Genomic DNA, 15,504 nt, shown 5'->3' on the forward strand with positions numbered 1-15,504 from the left:
GAGAGCAACACATTACTACTTATGGCTCCTGGGCAAGCTCACCAGGTACTTGAGGGCTAGTCTCACAGGACAAGAATATCTCAAAGTGTACAAAGATAAACGGGGCCAGCCCAGACCAGTCCTCTTATAAAACCAAGCCAAAGAGAACTTGATCTTCCCTTGGGTCTCATTTTCTTTCCAACTCCCTCCTCATTATCAAAATTGGAAAATATTCTGAAATACACAGAAAAAACTGTGTATCTGTATTTTCACTGATTGGTCAACTATCTGCACTTCCGTGTGAATTCGTTTGTTAAAGTGTTAAGTCAGTCAGCCATTTGTCTCCAAAGGTGGCAAGAAACAGCTTCATCCCATTGGAAGGAAGGGTTTGGAAAACAGGTGGCAAGTTTGGGGGTAAAAGGAAAGAGTGAAATATCTTGACCTCTGCAGGGGTCAGTCATAAAGTAAACTTTTTGGTGGCCTAAAGTTCCAGGCATTGCTGAGTATAAGGTCTTTTTATTATTAATATCTCATAGCTCTCTACCTAATAATTGTCTATGTACAGAGAAAATACACAAAGACAAGAAGTTTTAATTTCAGTAACACCACACTTACCATTTGAAAAATAGAACACAGTGTATTTATGGGAGACATACTATATATTTAGTCTACAGGCAATTCTTAGGCACACGCTTGGCACCGTGGACCCGTCGTCTGGGAAAGGCCTATGCTTGTGGAAGGAATACTGAATTTAGACTCAAAGTCAGTGTTCCAGTTCTGCAAGTTCTGGTTCTTCCATTTACTAACTGTGTGACCTGGGCCACCGCACTGATTAACCAAAACTTCTTGAGCTGTTGTTTCCCAGATGAGAGGAGTAACGGGGTTTTGTTTGGTTTTTTTTGTTTGTTTTGCTTGTTTTGTTTTCTTTGGGTGCTGATGGGAGGGACGAAGAGTACCTGAAGATGTGGGTTTCGGTGTACCTGGAAAGAAGGATGTGAATGGCTGAGCTCCACACAGTAGCGGGAAGGGGGTCCAACAAGCCCAGGCTACGGGGGCTCCAGTGCAGGGCTGCGTCTCTAGGAGTTGTGTCAAACACGACTCTCTGTTTTGAGAGGAAACTGCCCACGTGATTGTACCAACACTGAAGAGGTAGCAAAGCAAAAAGAGGACAAATATTAAAATCCAGTTTGACTGCACCCTGTTTTTCATATAGGATGGCTCAGAAGAGGTGGATAAAATTCATGTTGTTCACAGAGCAGGCCAGTGGCATGCATTAATGAAGGAATGCATTAATAACGATGGAAATACCATTGCAAATAAAATTTGATAACTACTACACATCCATTTAAGGTAGTCGCTTGCCTGTAGACATCGGTGTAGTCTTAATTCCCTTCACCCCATATAACTGGAAATAATAACCAGTGTGGAAAAAAAGAATGAATATCTAGATTTTACAATGAGGAAATTTTTTTTAATCCAGTTTAACTGGATACAAAAATTTAAATACTGTAGAGTTATTCACATTCATTTCTCATGATCTGAGTCTCATAATTGTGCCTCATGATATGACTGTGTATGTCCTTACACGTATACCCATTTAACTTGTGTACCTCTCAGACAGCAGCTTCTCTTTGTTCAGACTAATTACTTGAAACTTCAGTGAATTAAAAGAAACCTTTCTGTGAAATGTTCAGACAATACTTTGCCATTACCAGCTATGCCTGATAGAACGAACAGGAAAGAAAGCATCGAGAAAGTACATCTTACGGTCACACACCTACTTTTCCCATCAGCTGTTTTTCCCCAATGGTCTACACCGTTGGGCTGTTACTTCCCCTCTGAGTACAGTCTCCGAGTAGTGGCTTGGGCTGTGTGTGAGGAGTTCTCTAACACTTTACCTCCTGTTCCTTAAGGACCAGTCCTTAAAAGTTGCCATCATTTGATTTGACTGACGGACACATAATTATAGAATCAAGAGACCCAATTCAACCCCCCGCGTTTAAGTTATCCCAGACACCTGAGACCCAATTCTATCTTTAAAGATGTTGGGAGATTTCGTATCTTTGGTCAGGGTAACACACTCCTAATTCTCACCATCAACAATTCTCACTAGCAGGATTTTTTTTTTACACATGTTAAAGCTTTCAAATGTCACAATTAATTAGAATTTCATCAAATAGCAATCTGCTGATGAATCAATTCCAGCAGTCTTCTGTGAACGTCTCTCCTACTAGCTAAGAAGCGCAGTTTAGTCAGGCAGGCAGTCAGGATGAAGAGGGAAGGTGAGGATGCCTCATTCCAGACTTAAAATGAGCCCCACCTGAGGGCTTATTCCCTTTCCTTTGGAGGAGCACAGGTTACTAGCTGAAAATGCGGTTCTTGTTCCTTAGCCAGTCCCATCAGAAACAGACTGGACCGGGTCTCAGATTTTCCCAGAGCCGTGCTCTATTACTGTCGCCCTGCAGCCTCTCCAATCGCACCTGTGGTAAGGCCAGGTCTGAGGACCACTGGGTTCTTTTTATGGAAATGTAATGTGTGCCTCTCGGGATCCCGTAGGTCCCTAAGCCGGGCCCTACCCCATCCCCCTAACCCCTGTGCTTTCCTTCAGATGTGGAGTGGCTGCATTCTCTTCTCTTCCTGTCCTTCCAGGAGCAGCATCCGGTCGGGCTTCCCCGGACCACGGGCCCCATGCAGTCCTCCGTACCCCCGGGCTCTGGCGGCATGGTCTCCGGAGCTGGTCCAGCGGGGCCCAGCTTCCTGGGCAGCCAGCCCCAGGCAGCCCTCATGAAGCAGATGCTCATTGATCAGCGGGCCCAGCTGATGGGGCAGCAGAAGCAGCAGTTCCTGCGGGAGCAGAGGCAGCAGCAGCAGCAGATTCTGGCGGAGCAGGTAACTCACGCCCATGGTGTGATCCATTCGTTCGGCAAATGCTTATTCAGTGCCTGGTGTCTGTGAGGGAGTCTCAGTTCATGTCCTTCATCAAGAAATTCACAGGCCAGCATTTCCTGAGATCACAGAAGAACCTGCAGAATGTAGACCTTTCCGTTAGTTAGGCTTTTTCTTCGAATGAATTAGTTTGTTCTGAAAAGACAGGCTTCCGCCATCCATTTGAAGACCCAATTGCCAGAGACCGTTCTTCAGTTCAAGTCTGGCTCTTTGGCTCTTTTCTCGTGGCTTCTGGTACAGGGGTCTGTAGAATCAGCATGGGGGGCGAGGGTGGAAGGGGGCTGGCTCACGTGCTTCGTAAATTCTGGTATTTCCAGCATGAAGAAAAAAGAAAATAATTCAGAGAACTTTGCTTCTTGGAGGAAAGTGTCAGAAGGAGGGATTGAGAAGAATTCTTACAGAATTGGTCATGAACAATGGAACAGGAACAATAGCAGAATAATAGGGCCCACAGAACTACCTGGAAACCTGAACTCGGGGTCACAGAAAGGGTGCAAACTTGAGAAAATTCCCAGCAGCTTTGAACACAGCTCAGGAAATGTTTGAGTTAAAGGCCTAACACAGAGAAAGCTTTGCCTTAGGCGTCTTTGACAACCCTTGACATATATAATTCCTCCAGCTTTGAAAGAAAGCCTTCCATGCGGGCTACTCCTCTCAGTTCCAGTGTGTTTTGTTTTTCGAGGTGCCCGTGCCTGATTTCGTGTTATCTCGGGAAAGGCCTGAGGACTTCCCCAGGAGTCCCTGGATGCCTCCCGTGGGGGCCTATCCAGCACGTCTCACCCTTCTATTATAGGAGACGTGAGGCTGTCATCTAAGGCTCAAGGCCCACAATTACCCTTCTAGAATGTTTCTAATAGGATCAGAATTTTGGAAATGTATTAAGCATCCTCCACCGTATCTATAAGAGAGGTTGTGTAGGACACGAGACACGTCGAGGTCCTTAGTAACCAAGGGCAGCAGTTCAAAGTAACACCAGTCATCCCCCAAATAGAAAAATTGTACTGTTGAGCACAGTTCACTTATGTTCCCTTGTTCGCTTTTGTTCTTGAACAGCTGTGTAATTATCTCCCTTTTTACTGAGGTCAGTCAGCTTCCTGGCAGCTCTTGTACAAACAAACCTCTATCCCTCTCACCCTGCATAAGGTGTGTGACAAGGAGCCATGCTCGTATCTCTCAGACAGTGATAAATGGAGCTGCCGAGGGGAAGCTGGGCTTTGCAGATCCGCCCCTCAGCCAATCCCAGGAAATTTCAGGTGTGCCTGATACTTGGAGGGATGGTCTTCGATGTCTGTGCTGTGACCAAGACACAAAGGGGAGTCGGGGTAACCAGGCCAAACTCAGCTGTGCCAGCCCAGGGATGTCCCCACTTGGCAAGGTCAGCCAACCCCGGGAATGAGGGGGAAGGCAGGAGACCGGGAGCATTGCTTTCACAGGATGGTGCCCACAGACCATGAGGTGAGAGAGTGCGGGACCCCTCAGAACCCGGGACACGGAAAGACAGACATAGGGCTCCTCAGAAGAGATGAGGAAATGGGAAACTGCAAAAAAAAATGAGTATAGGGCTTCCCTGGTGGCGCAGTGGTTGAGAGCCCGCCTGCCGATGCAGGGGACACGGGTTCGTGCCCCGGTCCGGGAAGATCCCACGTGCCGCGGAGCGGCTGGGCCCGTGAGCCATGGCCGCTGAGCCTGCGCGTCCGGAGCCTGTGCTCCGCAACGGGAGAGGCCACAACAGTGAGAGGCCCGCGTACCGCAAAAAAAAAAAAAAAAAAAAAAATGAGTATAATTCCTTAACGACTGTGTGTTCCGGGAGCTGAAGAGGGACCAAGGAGAGAACAGTTCACTCTGGGTCACATCCTTTGCTTATGGTATGATTTTGGAAAAGCCACCTAACCTCTCTCCTCATCTGCCACATAAGGTTTTCCTGACCTCCCAGCCTTCCTCCTGATGCTCAACATGAGTAATGAGTGTAAAACCCTTCGGAAACTGCACAAGGTGTGGATCTGCCACTTGACCCTGGGGTCACAGAAGGTAGTGTACGAGCTGCAGCCACACGTGCCAGCCATCCTGTGGGACTAGCCCAGAAGTAGGTCAGAGGGATGTAGCATCTCACCTGCACCTGGGGAAAGTGCTTATTGATGCCTACACTTTTGAGGTTGAATGTGGCCATATCAACGCCAAGCTGATTTCCTTGGTCCCTGCAGCGGCAGTGAAAGCATCCTAACACTTTCAATTTTGCCAACAGCGTACTGGGAACACTTGGGTTTCCGGAAAGGACATGTGAGGGAAAACAGAAAGACTGGGGATATCTTGCGTATCTTTGGAAACTTTCAAATGGTTCTCAGTGGACTTAGAAATCAGAACAGAGCAAGTTGAAAGCAGGTGTGAATTAACATTTAATGCGTTATTCTCAAGCGCACAGAGCGTGTCAAATCCCACCCATTCACAAAGGTTCAACGGAATCTGGAATTTAGGATCTGAAAGAAACATTGAGGATCACGAAGTCCCTTTATTTTACACACGAGGAGACTGAGGCCAGGGAGCTTACATGATTTTTTTCAGAGATCACAGAGCTAGAGAGGGGCAGAGCCAGGACTGGCACCTGGGCCCCCTGACTCCTGACCGACAGTCCACCCCAGGCTACCCCAGGGCTGATGCCCAGTTTTAAGTGGGACAGTTAAATTCTTACGTAATATGGGAAGTTTGACTTCTGAGAAGCTTTTAAATGCTCACCTTACTCTCAGGAATGTTCTTAGATTGCTGCCTAAAAGATTAGCATGGTTTCTTGTCTACGCTGTGTCTATACAATTAATTCATTGCAACGGTTTCGTGCAAAACACCACAGGATGGGGTGAACAGAGGCCCTTCTTTTCTTTGGTTGCCCGTGCTGGCTGGCCTTGTCAAGAAAAAGAAAGAAAAAGAAAATTATAGAGCTGCCCAGGAACAAAAACAAGAGGAAAAAATAGAGCTAAACACATGGGTTAAGAAGTGGTCAATGTGTTATTTTTATAATGAACACTGTAAAGAGCGGGGCCCTCGCTGTCTGTTTTCCTGGCCCTCGCAGATGAGAGGTGCTTGATGCATATTCCACAGCTGCAGAGGAGGCCAGATGACATGCCGAAGGTCACGCAGCTACTTGATGGCAGACCCAGAACGAAAACCCCTTTCTTTGCTCCTTCCACCTCACTCTTATTTTCTCTCCCTTTTCACATACAGCACGATAATGATCATAATAGCCTTCCCTGTATATTGGTAACAGTGCCGGCAGTGCAGAAGCCTCGTGACTGGAAGAAGAAAAACTAAAACGCGGGCCTCCTGGCTCCTGGTGTACGTGGAACCCCATGCGGTTTGCTCAAGGCAGTAAATGCTGTATGTTTGACTTGTGGAGATGTATTTTGCAGGCAGGGTGGCTTCCTGGGAATAAAATGAGCCTTTTTTTTTATAGGCCCTGAGAATCCCATCTTCCTATACCCGAAGCATCTATTTTAGGTCCTTAAAAGTTAGCTGCTTGTCCGTTTGAGCTCGGTACCCACCGTGCTGAGGAAAGCACGCAGGCTGATGTCGGAAAAGCAAAGTCAGAACTGCCTCCCTGGCTACCCCTCCCTCATAAGCCAGCAGGTCCACACAGCAGAAATGCCACAGATGTTCACCGAGGATGTTTGCAGCAGAGGGGGCTCTGACAGCCGAAAGCCAGAAGCAGCCTAAGCAGCCACCCCTAGTAGCACGGGCAAAGACATCGTGGGATGTTCTTATGGGGGGAATACTACTCGACAGTGAGAATGAATGGACCCCACTGCAGGCATCACCGTGGATGGAGCTCCCAAACGCGATGAATGCAAGAAGCCAGCCCCCCAGAAAACAGGCTCAAGTACATTGTCTCAGGCCACTTCTCTGAAGCACAGAAGCAGATATAACTAACCTGTTGCTAGGCTGGGATAGTGTGCCCACGGGTCAGGTGAAGGGCAGTGGCTGGGAACGGGCAGGAGGGGCTTCTAGCAGCATTCTGCATCTCGACCCACGAGCGTGTTCCTTTGTGAAAATCCGTCGCACGGGGCACGGATGCTACATGCTTGTGCCCTGACTTGTATGCGTGTTATTCTTCAGTACAGAGTTCAGTTTTTGAAAACCGCTTCCTCAGAACAGCCAGGAGATCTAACTGTGCGCCTCCTCCCGCCCCGCCCCCCCCCCCCCCCCCGGCTCTCCTTGTCCTATCGTTTCAGCAGCTGCAGCCGCCACAGTTACCCCGGCAGCACCTCCAGCGGCCGCGCAACCCGTACCCAGTGCAGCAGGTCGCCCAGTTTCAAGGTGAGGCCGGTGCACACCTCTGCCATTGTATCCCTTCCAGTGGGCAAGTGTAAGTGAATGTAGAGCCAGTGACAATGCCACGGCTGCTGTGTTTGTGTCCAGGTAATATTAAAAATATTTAAGAACTGATGATGCCAACCAATCAGAATCCCAGGCGTTAACCTTTGGGTCGCTGGGCCCCAGAGAGGTCCTGGTGGGCCCGGGGCGGGGGCGGGGTGGCGGTGGGAGTGGGACTGGAGCAGCTGTTCTTTACCAAAGGTACGGAAGTATTTCGGTGGTTTAACAACCAGCAAAGACATACTGGCGCCGACTGACCTAATATCAGCCCTGTTTACGTCTGGGTCGTCATCTCAGTGGCCATGGGGAGGAGTGGGGGGAATCCCGTGTCACATCTTTCTTGCTAATCCCAGCAGGTCAGCTGACCAAAGCCCTCACTTCCAGCAACCTAGGTAAAAGAATCTGGCTTTCGGCAACCACTAGTCTCTGCTGAACATAGAAGACAAATAGGGACTTGAGTTTGATTGGACTTTCTTGATCCTGCCGCCCTTTGCACAAATGCTGAATCATGGCCCCAGGAGCAATGGGTGCACTGTTTGTGCGGCGTTGCCATTTCTCTGTAAAGTAGAAGGTCCACTCAAATATCAATCGCTCCCATCTAGAGATGGGAGCCCCTGTGGGTCTTGTATGGGGTGGAGGATGAGTCTGAGGACCCTTCCCAATCTCATCCACAGGAGTTTTCAGGGGGCCACAGGGGTCATGAAGCAGCAGAAATCCTCATTCCTGTCCTCTGTCCTTTTTGAAGACCTAGATCAATGCATCCTAATTCCTCAAATGTTACCTATCGCTTTGACAATCTGCCAGAAGCTATGAAGCCCCTTGCACAGAAATATCCATATATATAAATAAATACAAACTTTGTGGAGCATTTCACAAGTGTTACCCTCTTCCATAGACTGTGGGTGAAAATTCTGTGATCTAGGGTAGCCTTTTTCAGTCTTTGGGTTGCAACACTCAAGTAGGTTGTGAAGATGATTGGCCACAACCAACATTTTTTAACGAAATAATAGAAATGATTGGAGTGGATCATAATTAGGGCAACTTTTGTTTCTGTCCTAAACCCACATGTGTATGTACTGTGAGTTGTGGCTTAAGGAGTCTGAAAGCCGCTGATGTTCACGGCCAGATCTCCCTGAAGATTGCCTGTGGACCCCCTGGGGCTTGAGCCGCTGTCACCCCCTCCCATCCCTGGGACATTTATATCACTTCAGATCCCTTTGGACTCGACACAGGGAAGGACAAAAAGGGAGTTTGTTCTGTGCACTAAATTAGTGCCAATATTCTTTGAAGAATTCTGTTTCTCACTTGGTCAGTGGGGGGCAGGAGTGGGAAATAGTCATTGTTACATGCGTAGTTTTTGTTGCAGACCCGGAGCCCTCTTTTGTACCTGTGGCTCTCAGACTTGAGCCTGCATCAGATCACCAGCACATCTGGTTCAAAACAGAAGCCCGCCCTCACCCCCCGAGTCTCTGATTCAGTAGGTCTGGAGCAGGGCCTGAGAATTTGCATCTCTAACAGTTTCCCCACAGTTGCTGTTGCTACTGGCCCGGGGCCATACTTTGGAAACTGGTGCTTTGTATTATGAACTAATTTAAACCATTAAATCTGATAAACCTGGTATTGTGTCCCTTGAGTTTTCTAGGTTCATAACCCATGTATTATTTTTTGGAATACAGGGACCCACCAAAATTTAGTAACTCCTCTATGTTATGAGTTATTCTGAATGGCTTGGGTCCAATTTAAAAGTTCTACTCTTTGAACTTTTCTAAAACCCCAAATCACAGGTAATCAACCTAGAAAACTTAGCTCCACTTAGGCCAAACAACCAGCGACATTTTAGGTTTCCTAAGCTGGTTGATATGATAACTTTTAAATTTTTCTTCTGTATTTTCATGTAATTTTACTGACATCCTAGATATCATAATGTTATGTATCTGGGAAAATAGCAAATTGATAGATAAAAAATATTGTCCTTGGAGAGAAGTTCTGTTAGGAATAACTTGTCTGAGACCTACAGGTCCACTGACCACTACAGTTTTCAAAGGTTTTAAAGACGAACTTTCTCTTGCTGAGTTCTGTGTCTCTGGGCAATGTTACATGCCTAGGGGAAAAGCTTATTTTACATAAATATAGACTTCTTGTGAGTGAAAATAGAACACAGACCCTTTTAGGGAAAAAATTGCATGTTACCGTCTCTGTTTGAATATGGAAAATTTTCTTTGACGTTGTGATGTTAACCAACAGACAAGAAAATTAATTTGACTACAGTATCTCACAGTAATATCTGTTTTAGACAAAGATAAAAAAGAAGAAAAAGTAGTCCATTGTTTAACATACGTAGTTGTCAGATGAAGACACGTTAATTCTTTGAAGGCATTTGAATTTTTTTCCTTTGTATATTTAAAATTACCCAAGTTCATAAAACCAGATTAATATGAGGTTTTTTGTTTTTCTTAGGTTGAAAATATGGTGCTGACTGCTGATATTAAAAGGTCCTTTTTTTTTTAATAAGAACTACATCTGGATAGTGTAGTCATGGACACCAAGTAAAAATAAAGGTTGGCTTGGATGAATGGTTCAATACTTCTTAAGGGGCACTGCAGCATTTTTGCCCTCTAAAGAAAGGAAACTATTTCTCATTGACAAAATTAGTCCAGTCAATATCTAATCCCTCAACATATTTATTCTAAGTTACAACAAAAATGTCCGAAATATGAAAGTCCTTTCATCTGTTTCCAGCAGCCTGTTTTATGTAAATTGGGTCTATCCAGTCAATCTGAGTCAGCAATATTTTTCCCTTAAATTTTTTTTATAAGCAACTCAATAACCCATTTCACCACAGTTGATCAGATTGGCCATGTAGTCAATACAAATTTAGTTGTTAAGGTCACAGAGCTTCATAACAAGATTGCAAGTTGCAATATATACCACCATCCAGTGTTTAATCAGGAACTTTTTTTTAAAACTCCACTTAGATACAATTAAGCTCAAAACAAAAAACTGAAACGTTTCTAGGGATCTCCCCCCAGATCTTTCTGCTTTCCCCACAGTAACCATTTCATTTTTCAATTCAGCATGATATTGATCTCAAGCCACAAAAACTTGTCATAATCAAAATTCCCATAATTTTCTTTCTTAAAGAAAGAAAGAAAATATGGAGACATATTTGCTGCCCAGAAATCAATAACCCAATCAGGAAGACAAAAACACACTTCAGTTATCTGCCAAGGTGCCAGGCTTAATAAGGTTACACTATTCTCATCTGGTTTCTCATCCAGGTTCCAGGTAGGATCAAATTTGCTTATAGTATCGATTGGCTCCCATGCTGCACCTTTTTTAAATGTCCAGGAAAAAAACTATTTTTCTTTTCTTCATAGACTTAATCATTAGCAGGGACACAGAAAAATCCATTTCTGTGCACCTCCTAGCCCTTGACAACATTGACGGGTTCTAAGGGTGACATTTCTATTCTCTTGACTGGTTTAGAAATTTCCCGGAAACGTGTAAAGAAGGACTCACTCAAATGTCTAGTTAGGGTTGAGTGACTTGGCATTGATATTCCGGTCAACTTTTAAGCAGCGTCATTAAAACTGCCTTAGTGGTCATTGCTAAAATTTGAAGGAGTGGCCTTTGTTGGAGAAATGCATAAAGTTCATTGCCAAGTAGCAAGTAGGAGGATGGTTTCTTTTTCTAACTCAGGAAGCTGGCCAGTTCGCACCGACATATTATGATTCAGAGAATCTGGAGCATGTGGAAGTCTACAGAGTGGTTCCAAGAAATGTCCCATCTGTCGAAATAGCTTCTTAGCAGAAGCGATAGCCTTTAACCTCTCAAATCCTACTCAAGTCTTAGGGGAAATTAGCCTAATGGCCTTTATTGATAGTATTCTCTGCTGAACCATATTCCACTTCACAAATAGGATATGCAAAGTGACCAGCCATTTCTGCCTAATTTAGCCCAGGAGGTGAATTTCCTCTCACCTCCAAAAAGATGGTATCTTATTGGTTGAGGATGGCATCATATCAAGACGAGTGAGAAACGATTTGTTTCTGAAATGTGAACAAAAATAATATCAGCGTATATCAAATAGAAAAGTCAACTACAAAAGCCTATGTACTTCATGGTCCCAGTTTTCATGTGTCTATTTATATATTAATGTAAGTTAGTGGTGGTCATCTCTGGACGATGGGAATGACCTTAATTTTCATCTTTATGCTTTTCACTATTTTCCAAATTTTTTACAATCAGCATATGTTACAGTCAGAAAAATAATACTCTGGTATTTTTAAGGATTTATTATGAGTAGCTCCTTTCATCTAGAAGAATTTTTTTGTCAGTCCCAAAGAAAAGTCCAACAACTTGTTACCATACATTGCTTGTAGAGACGAGTGAACAGGTCTGTCCTTTTCTCCCTGCAGGGTCTCCCCAGGACATAGCAGCCGTGAGAAGCCAGACAGCCCTCCAGAGCATGCGAACTTCACGGCTGATGGCGCAGAACGCAGGCATGATGGGACTGGGACCCTCCCAGAACCCAGGGACGATGGCCGCAGCAGCCCAGTCGGAGATGGGGCTGGCGCCTTATAGCACCCCACCTACCAGCCAACCGGGAATGTACAATACGAGCACAGGAATGACCCAGCTGCTGCAGCACCCAAACCAAAGTGGCATGGGTATCCCACACAGCCAAGCCCCGGGGCCGCGGCAGCCCACCCCGGGGCAAGGGGTTGGGATGGTGAGTGGTTTTGGTCAGAGCATGCTGGTGAACTCGGCCATCGCCCAGCAGCACCAGCAAATGAAGGGGCCGGTAGGCCAGGCCTTGCCCAGGCCCCAGGGCCCGCCGAGGCTGCAAAGCATTATGGGAACGGTCCAGCAGGGAACACAGAGCTGGCAACAGAGGAGCTTACAGGGGATGCCTGGGAGGACTAGTGGAGAATTAGCATCATTCAACAACGGAGCCAGCTACCCACTGCAAGCTGGCCAACCGAGGCTGACCAAGCAACACTTCCCACAGGGACTGAGCCAGGTGGTGGATGCGAACACCGGCACGGTGAGAACCCTCAACCCAGCTGCCATGGGTCGGCAGATGATGCCACCGCTCCCGGGGCAGCAAGGCACCAGCCAGGCCAGGCCAATGGTCATGTCTGGCCTAAGCCAGGGCGTTCCCGGCATGCCAGCGTTCAGCCAGCCTCCGGCACAGCAGCAGATGTCCAGTGGCAGCTTTGCCTCGAGCAGCCAGGGCCAAGGCTATGAGCGGAACCCCCCTCAGGACCTGTCATACAATTACAGTGGCGACGCAGCCGGGGCGTCCTTCCCCAGCCTCTCGGACAGTGCCGACCTCGTGGATGCCATCATCAAAGGTGGGCCAGGGGACGAGTGGATGCAGGAGCTCGATGAATTGTTTGGAAACCCCTAGTCAAGAGGGGCCCTGGCAGCCACAACTCTAGTGGTTAAAGCTTCAGCCGTGAAAGAGAAACAGGATGTTGCATCATCCTTGTTTTTTTGTTTATTTGACCTGCGTAATCTGAGCAAAACTGCAGCCGGCTGACAGTGGAAGATCCAGGTGCCAATCCACAGCCCCGCTGGGCCTCATTTCACCTGATTTTCACACAGCAATCAAGACAGACGCTCTGCGAATCCCGCTGCGAAAGAGGGGGACGCACCATAGACAGGCTCGGCCCTCCCTGCGATTGTCCGGCCCAGCAAGAGCCGCTCTGGCCAAGACAGACTGCTGCCTGACCTGAGGTGGCCGTCAGCCCCTCCTGGCCCTGGTCCAGAGGCTGTAGCTTTGGAGACACAAAGGAGAGAGAGCCCGGGACTGAGAGTCCCACGGAGCCTGCTGGGTGGTGGCACAAGCCAAGAGCACACGTCAGAAAGGCGCTGAACTCCGGCTACAAAGAGATGTCAGGCTTCAAGACATGCTGTTGGGTCTGGAGGGTGGGTGCAAAGAACAGTGAGATGTCACAGGAAGACACAGGATCCTACAGGCCTGTCTCCTGCCCGTGGTGACCCTCAGGAATTTTAGAGCGACTGCCTCACAGGGTGAGCTTGGAGAAGGGTCCTGGCAGTCCCGGGCGGGCAGCCCTCTGCTGGTGACCGGGGCGGCCGTCACTCTGGGGCGTTGAGCTGGAGCCTCCTGAGGACCCGACAGGACCCAACACATCTTGGCAGTTCCCATCTACTCCTGGAGGCCGAGGATGGAGAGGCCCCGGCTGGACGCTCTGTGTCCGCTAGCACGGCTGCCTTTCTCCCCGGTCCCTGCCCTTATTCCTCCTCGCCTCTACCCCAGCCTGCACTTGCTCTTCCTTGCGGAGTAGCCAAGGAGAAATGAAGTTTTTGTCTTTAGGGAGCCCGGGCAGAGGGGAAATAGGTGCAAGAAGAACTTAGACAATGCCTGAAGTGCAAAGGTGACACTGGAGTTTCCTTTCTCTGCCTGGAACTAAGTGGGCCACTCTGTGCTTCTGGGACACCAGGGAGGACTGGCCTGGACATCGCTGGCTCTGGCTCCCTTTGGGAAAAGCCTAGGGGTGATGCTCTAAAATCAGCCTGGCCCTTCATCCCTACCCACCAGAAAGACAAATCTCACACCCTGAAAATTGAGGAACTGAAAAATCAGTTGCTCCACTTCACACATTTTTGATAATGGAAAGCAAGCAGGTATGGTTCCTTTCCTGTGGGCAAAGCGATCCACTCCTGAAGTTCTGTACGGTCGTTCTCTTGGTAATTCCCTCAAATCTGCCCTAACTGAAGTCTGTCTGAAGGGATCCACAACCCCCACTGTCGTAAAGCTGATCTCATCCGTCCTTTCCTCCCCTCCCACTGTCACGTTCTGGAGGCCGCGTGGCGTAACCATTGTCCTGAGTGAGTGGGAGTGGCGGGAGCTTTCCTCCCGCCACCCCCTCCCTCCGCGTCCAAAAGGCAGGCTCGCTTCCGTGCACTCACGTGTAACTCGCCACATCAGAGCCCCGGCCCAGCCACGGGAGCCGGACAGGCTGCGCTGGCGGCGGGTCCTGGGAAGGAAGGGGGTTCGAATGAAGAGCTGGGGCAGAGGATACAGAAAGGCGGCAGGCAGGCAACCACTGCCCTTGGCCTGCTCGCCAAGTACCAAGGTCATAGCCCTACTCAGCCAGGGGCAGGATGGAGAACAAGTGGGCCACCCCTGGGAAGAGGTGGTGGGGGGCCGGCTGACTGTGAACTCCCTGTGTGGGGAGGGACACTGCCAGGGAAACTCTTGAGTGGAAACAGATGAAAACCAAAAACAAACAGAAGAAAGTAAACAAATGAGAAGACACAGAGTATATAATTACCTTTTTCTGAAAGGTACAGGAAAGAAATGTATACGAAATGATGAGAAACTGGAGGTGGCTGATGGAGGGGGAGGGCCACTCCATGCTCTTTTTAAAGCTTCCTCCGAATGCTCAGTACTGGGACCAACTACATAGAGAGGTAGATTTTACCAAGGTGGTTTTGTTTTGTTTTTGTTTTTACTACGGTGCTGATGTATATGTAATGTCTAAAAAAAAGTTATTTGTAAATAAGTTTTTACAATATGACAGATATCACTGGGTCTACTATCTGTAAAAAATATACATATAAATATATATATACTGTTTGTTTAAAATAGAGTATTTTTATTTCATTCCTTAACTCATCATCCCAGCAGTGGTATTGCACTTCAGATGACATCATATTACTAATTTGTACTGTATGACCTCGGGCAACTTCCTCCATTTGATTCAGATTTTTCTAGTTTTCTGTTTTTACTTTGTACATTGAGCATTGCTTATTTCCTTTTAAAAAATGTACAGAACTCTGAAATGTAGAAATGAAGTGATGTTGACATACCACTTTTAAAGAAAAAAACAAATAAAAGATCATTATCTGAACCAATCCAAAGTTGAGTGTATTTTAGGACTGTCACTGGAGCTCCAGCCTTAGTTAAGCAGATGGATTATGCCTGGGTTTTAACTGATTAACTGCAGTTCTTGTCTCAAAATTTTTATATCATTATTTAAACATTTAAGTAACAGTGGAGATCAATCATTCCCAGCCTTTTTAATTCCACCACACTACTAAAATGTTCTAAATTTGCACTCCAGGAGATGTGGCAAAGGTAAAAGAAGAGAGTCTGGCCAGCACCACCCACAGAGAGTTGAATGTGCTTAGAAGTTTACAGCCCTCCAGACTGACGTTAGCCAATGACCTGCCAGGAGCATGAGAGCC

The 15,504-nt window shown here is 47.1% G+C and overlaps 1 protein-coding gene across 1 annotated transcript in view; it reads left to right on the forward strand.

The window, feature by feature from the left end:
* MAML3 (mastermind like transcriptional coactivator 3) overlaps window positions 1-12,874 on the forward strand; it is a 429,469-nt gene extending 416,595 nt beyond the window's left edge. Inside the window, exons 3-5 of the mRNA XM_082837648.1 lie at window positions 2,629-2,868; window positions 7,143-7,227; window positions 11,703-12,874. Coding sequence (XP_082693774.1) covers window positions 2,629-2,868; window positions 7,143-7,227; window positions 11,703-12,697 — 1,320 coding nt within the window. The 3' untranslated portion in view covers window positions 12,698-12,874. The remainder of the gene's footprint in view (window positions 1-2,628; window positions 2,869-7,142; window positions 7,228-11,702) is intronic.
* Window positions 12,875-15,504: the final 2,630 nt, after the last annotated feature.

This window comes from Leucopleurus acutus (genome assembly GCF_964270905.1).
Source record: "Leucopleurus acutus genome assembly, chromosome: 4".
In the NCBI taxonomy this organism is placed as follows: Eukaryota; Metazoa; Chordata; class Mammalia; order Artiodactyla; family Delphinidae; genus Leucopleurus; species Leucopleurus acutus.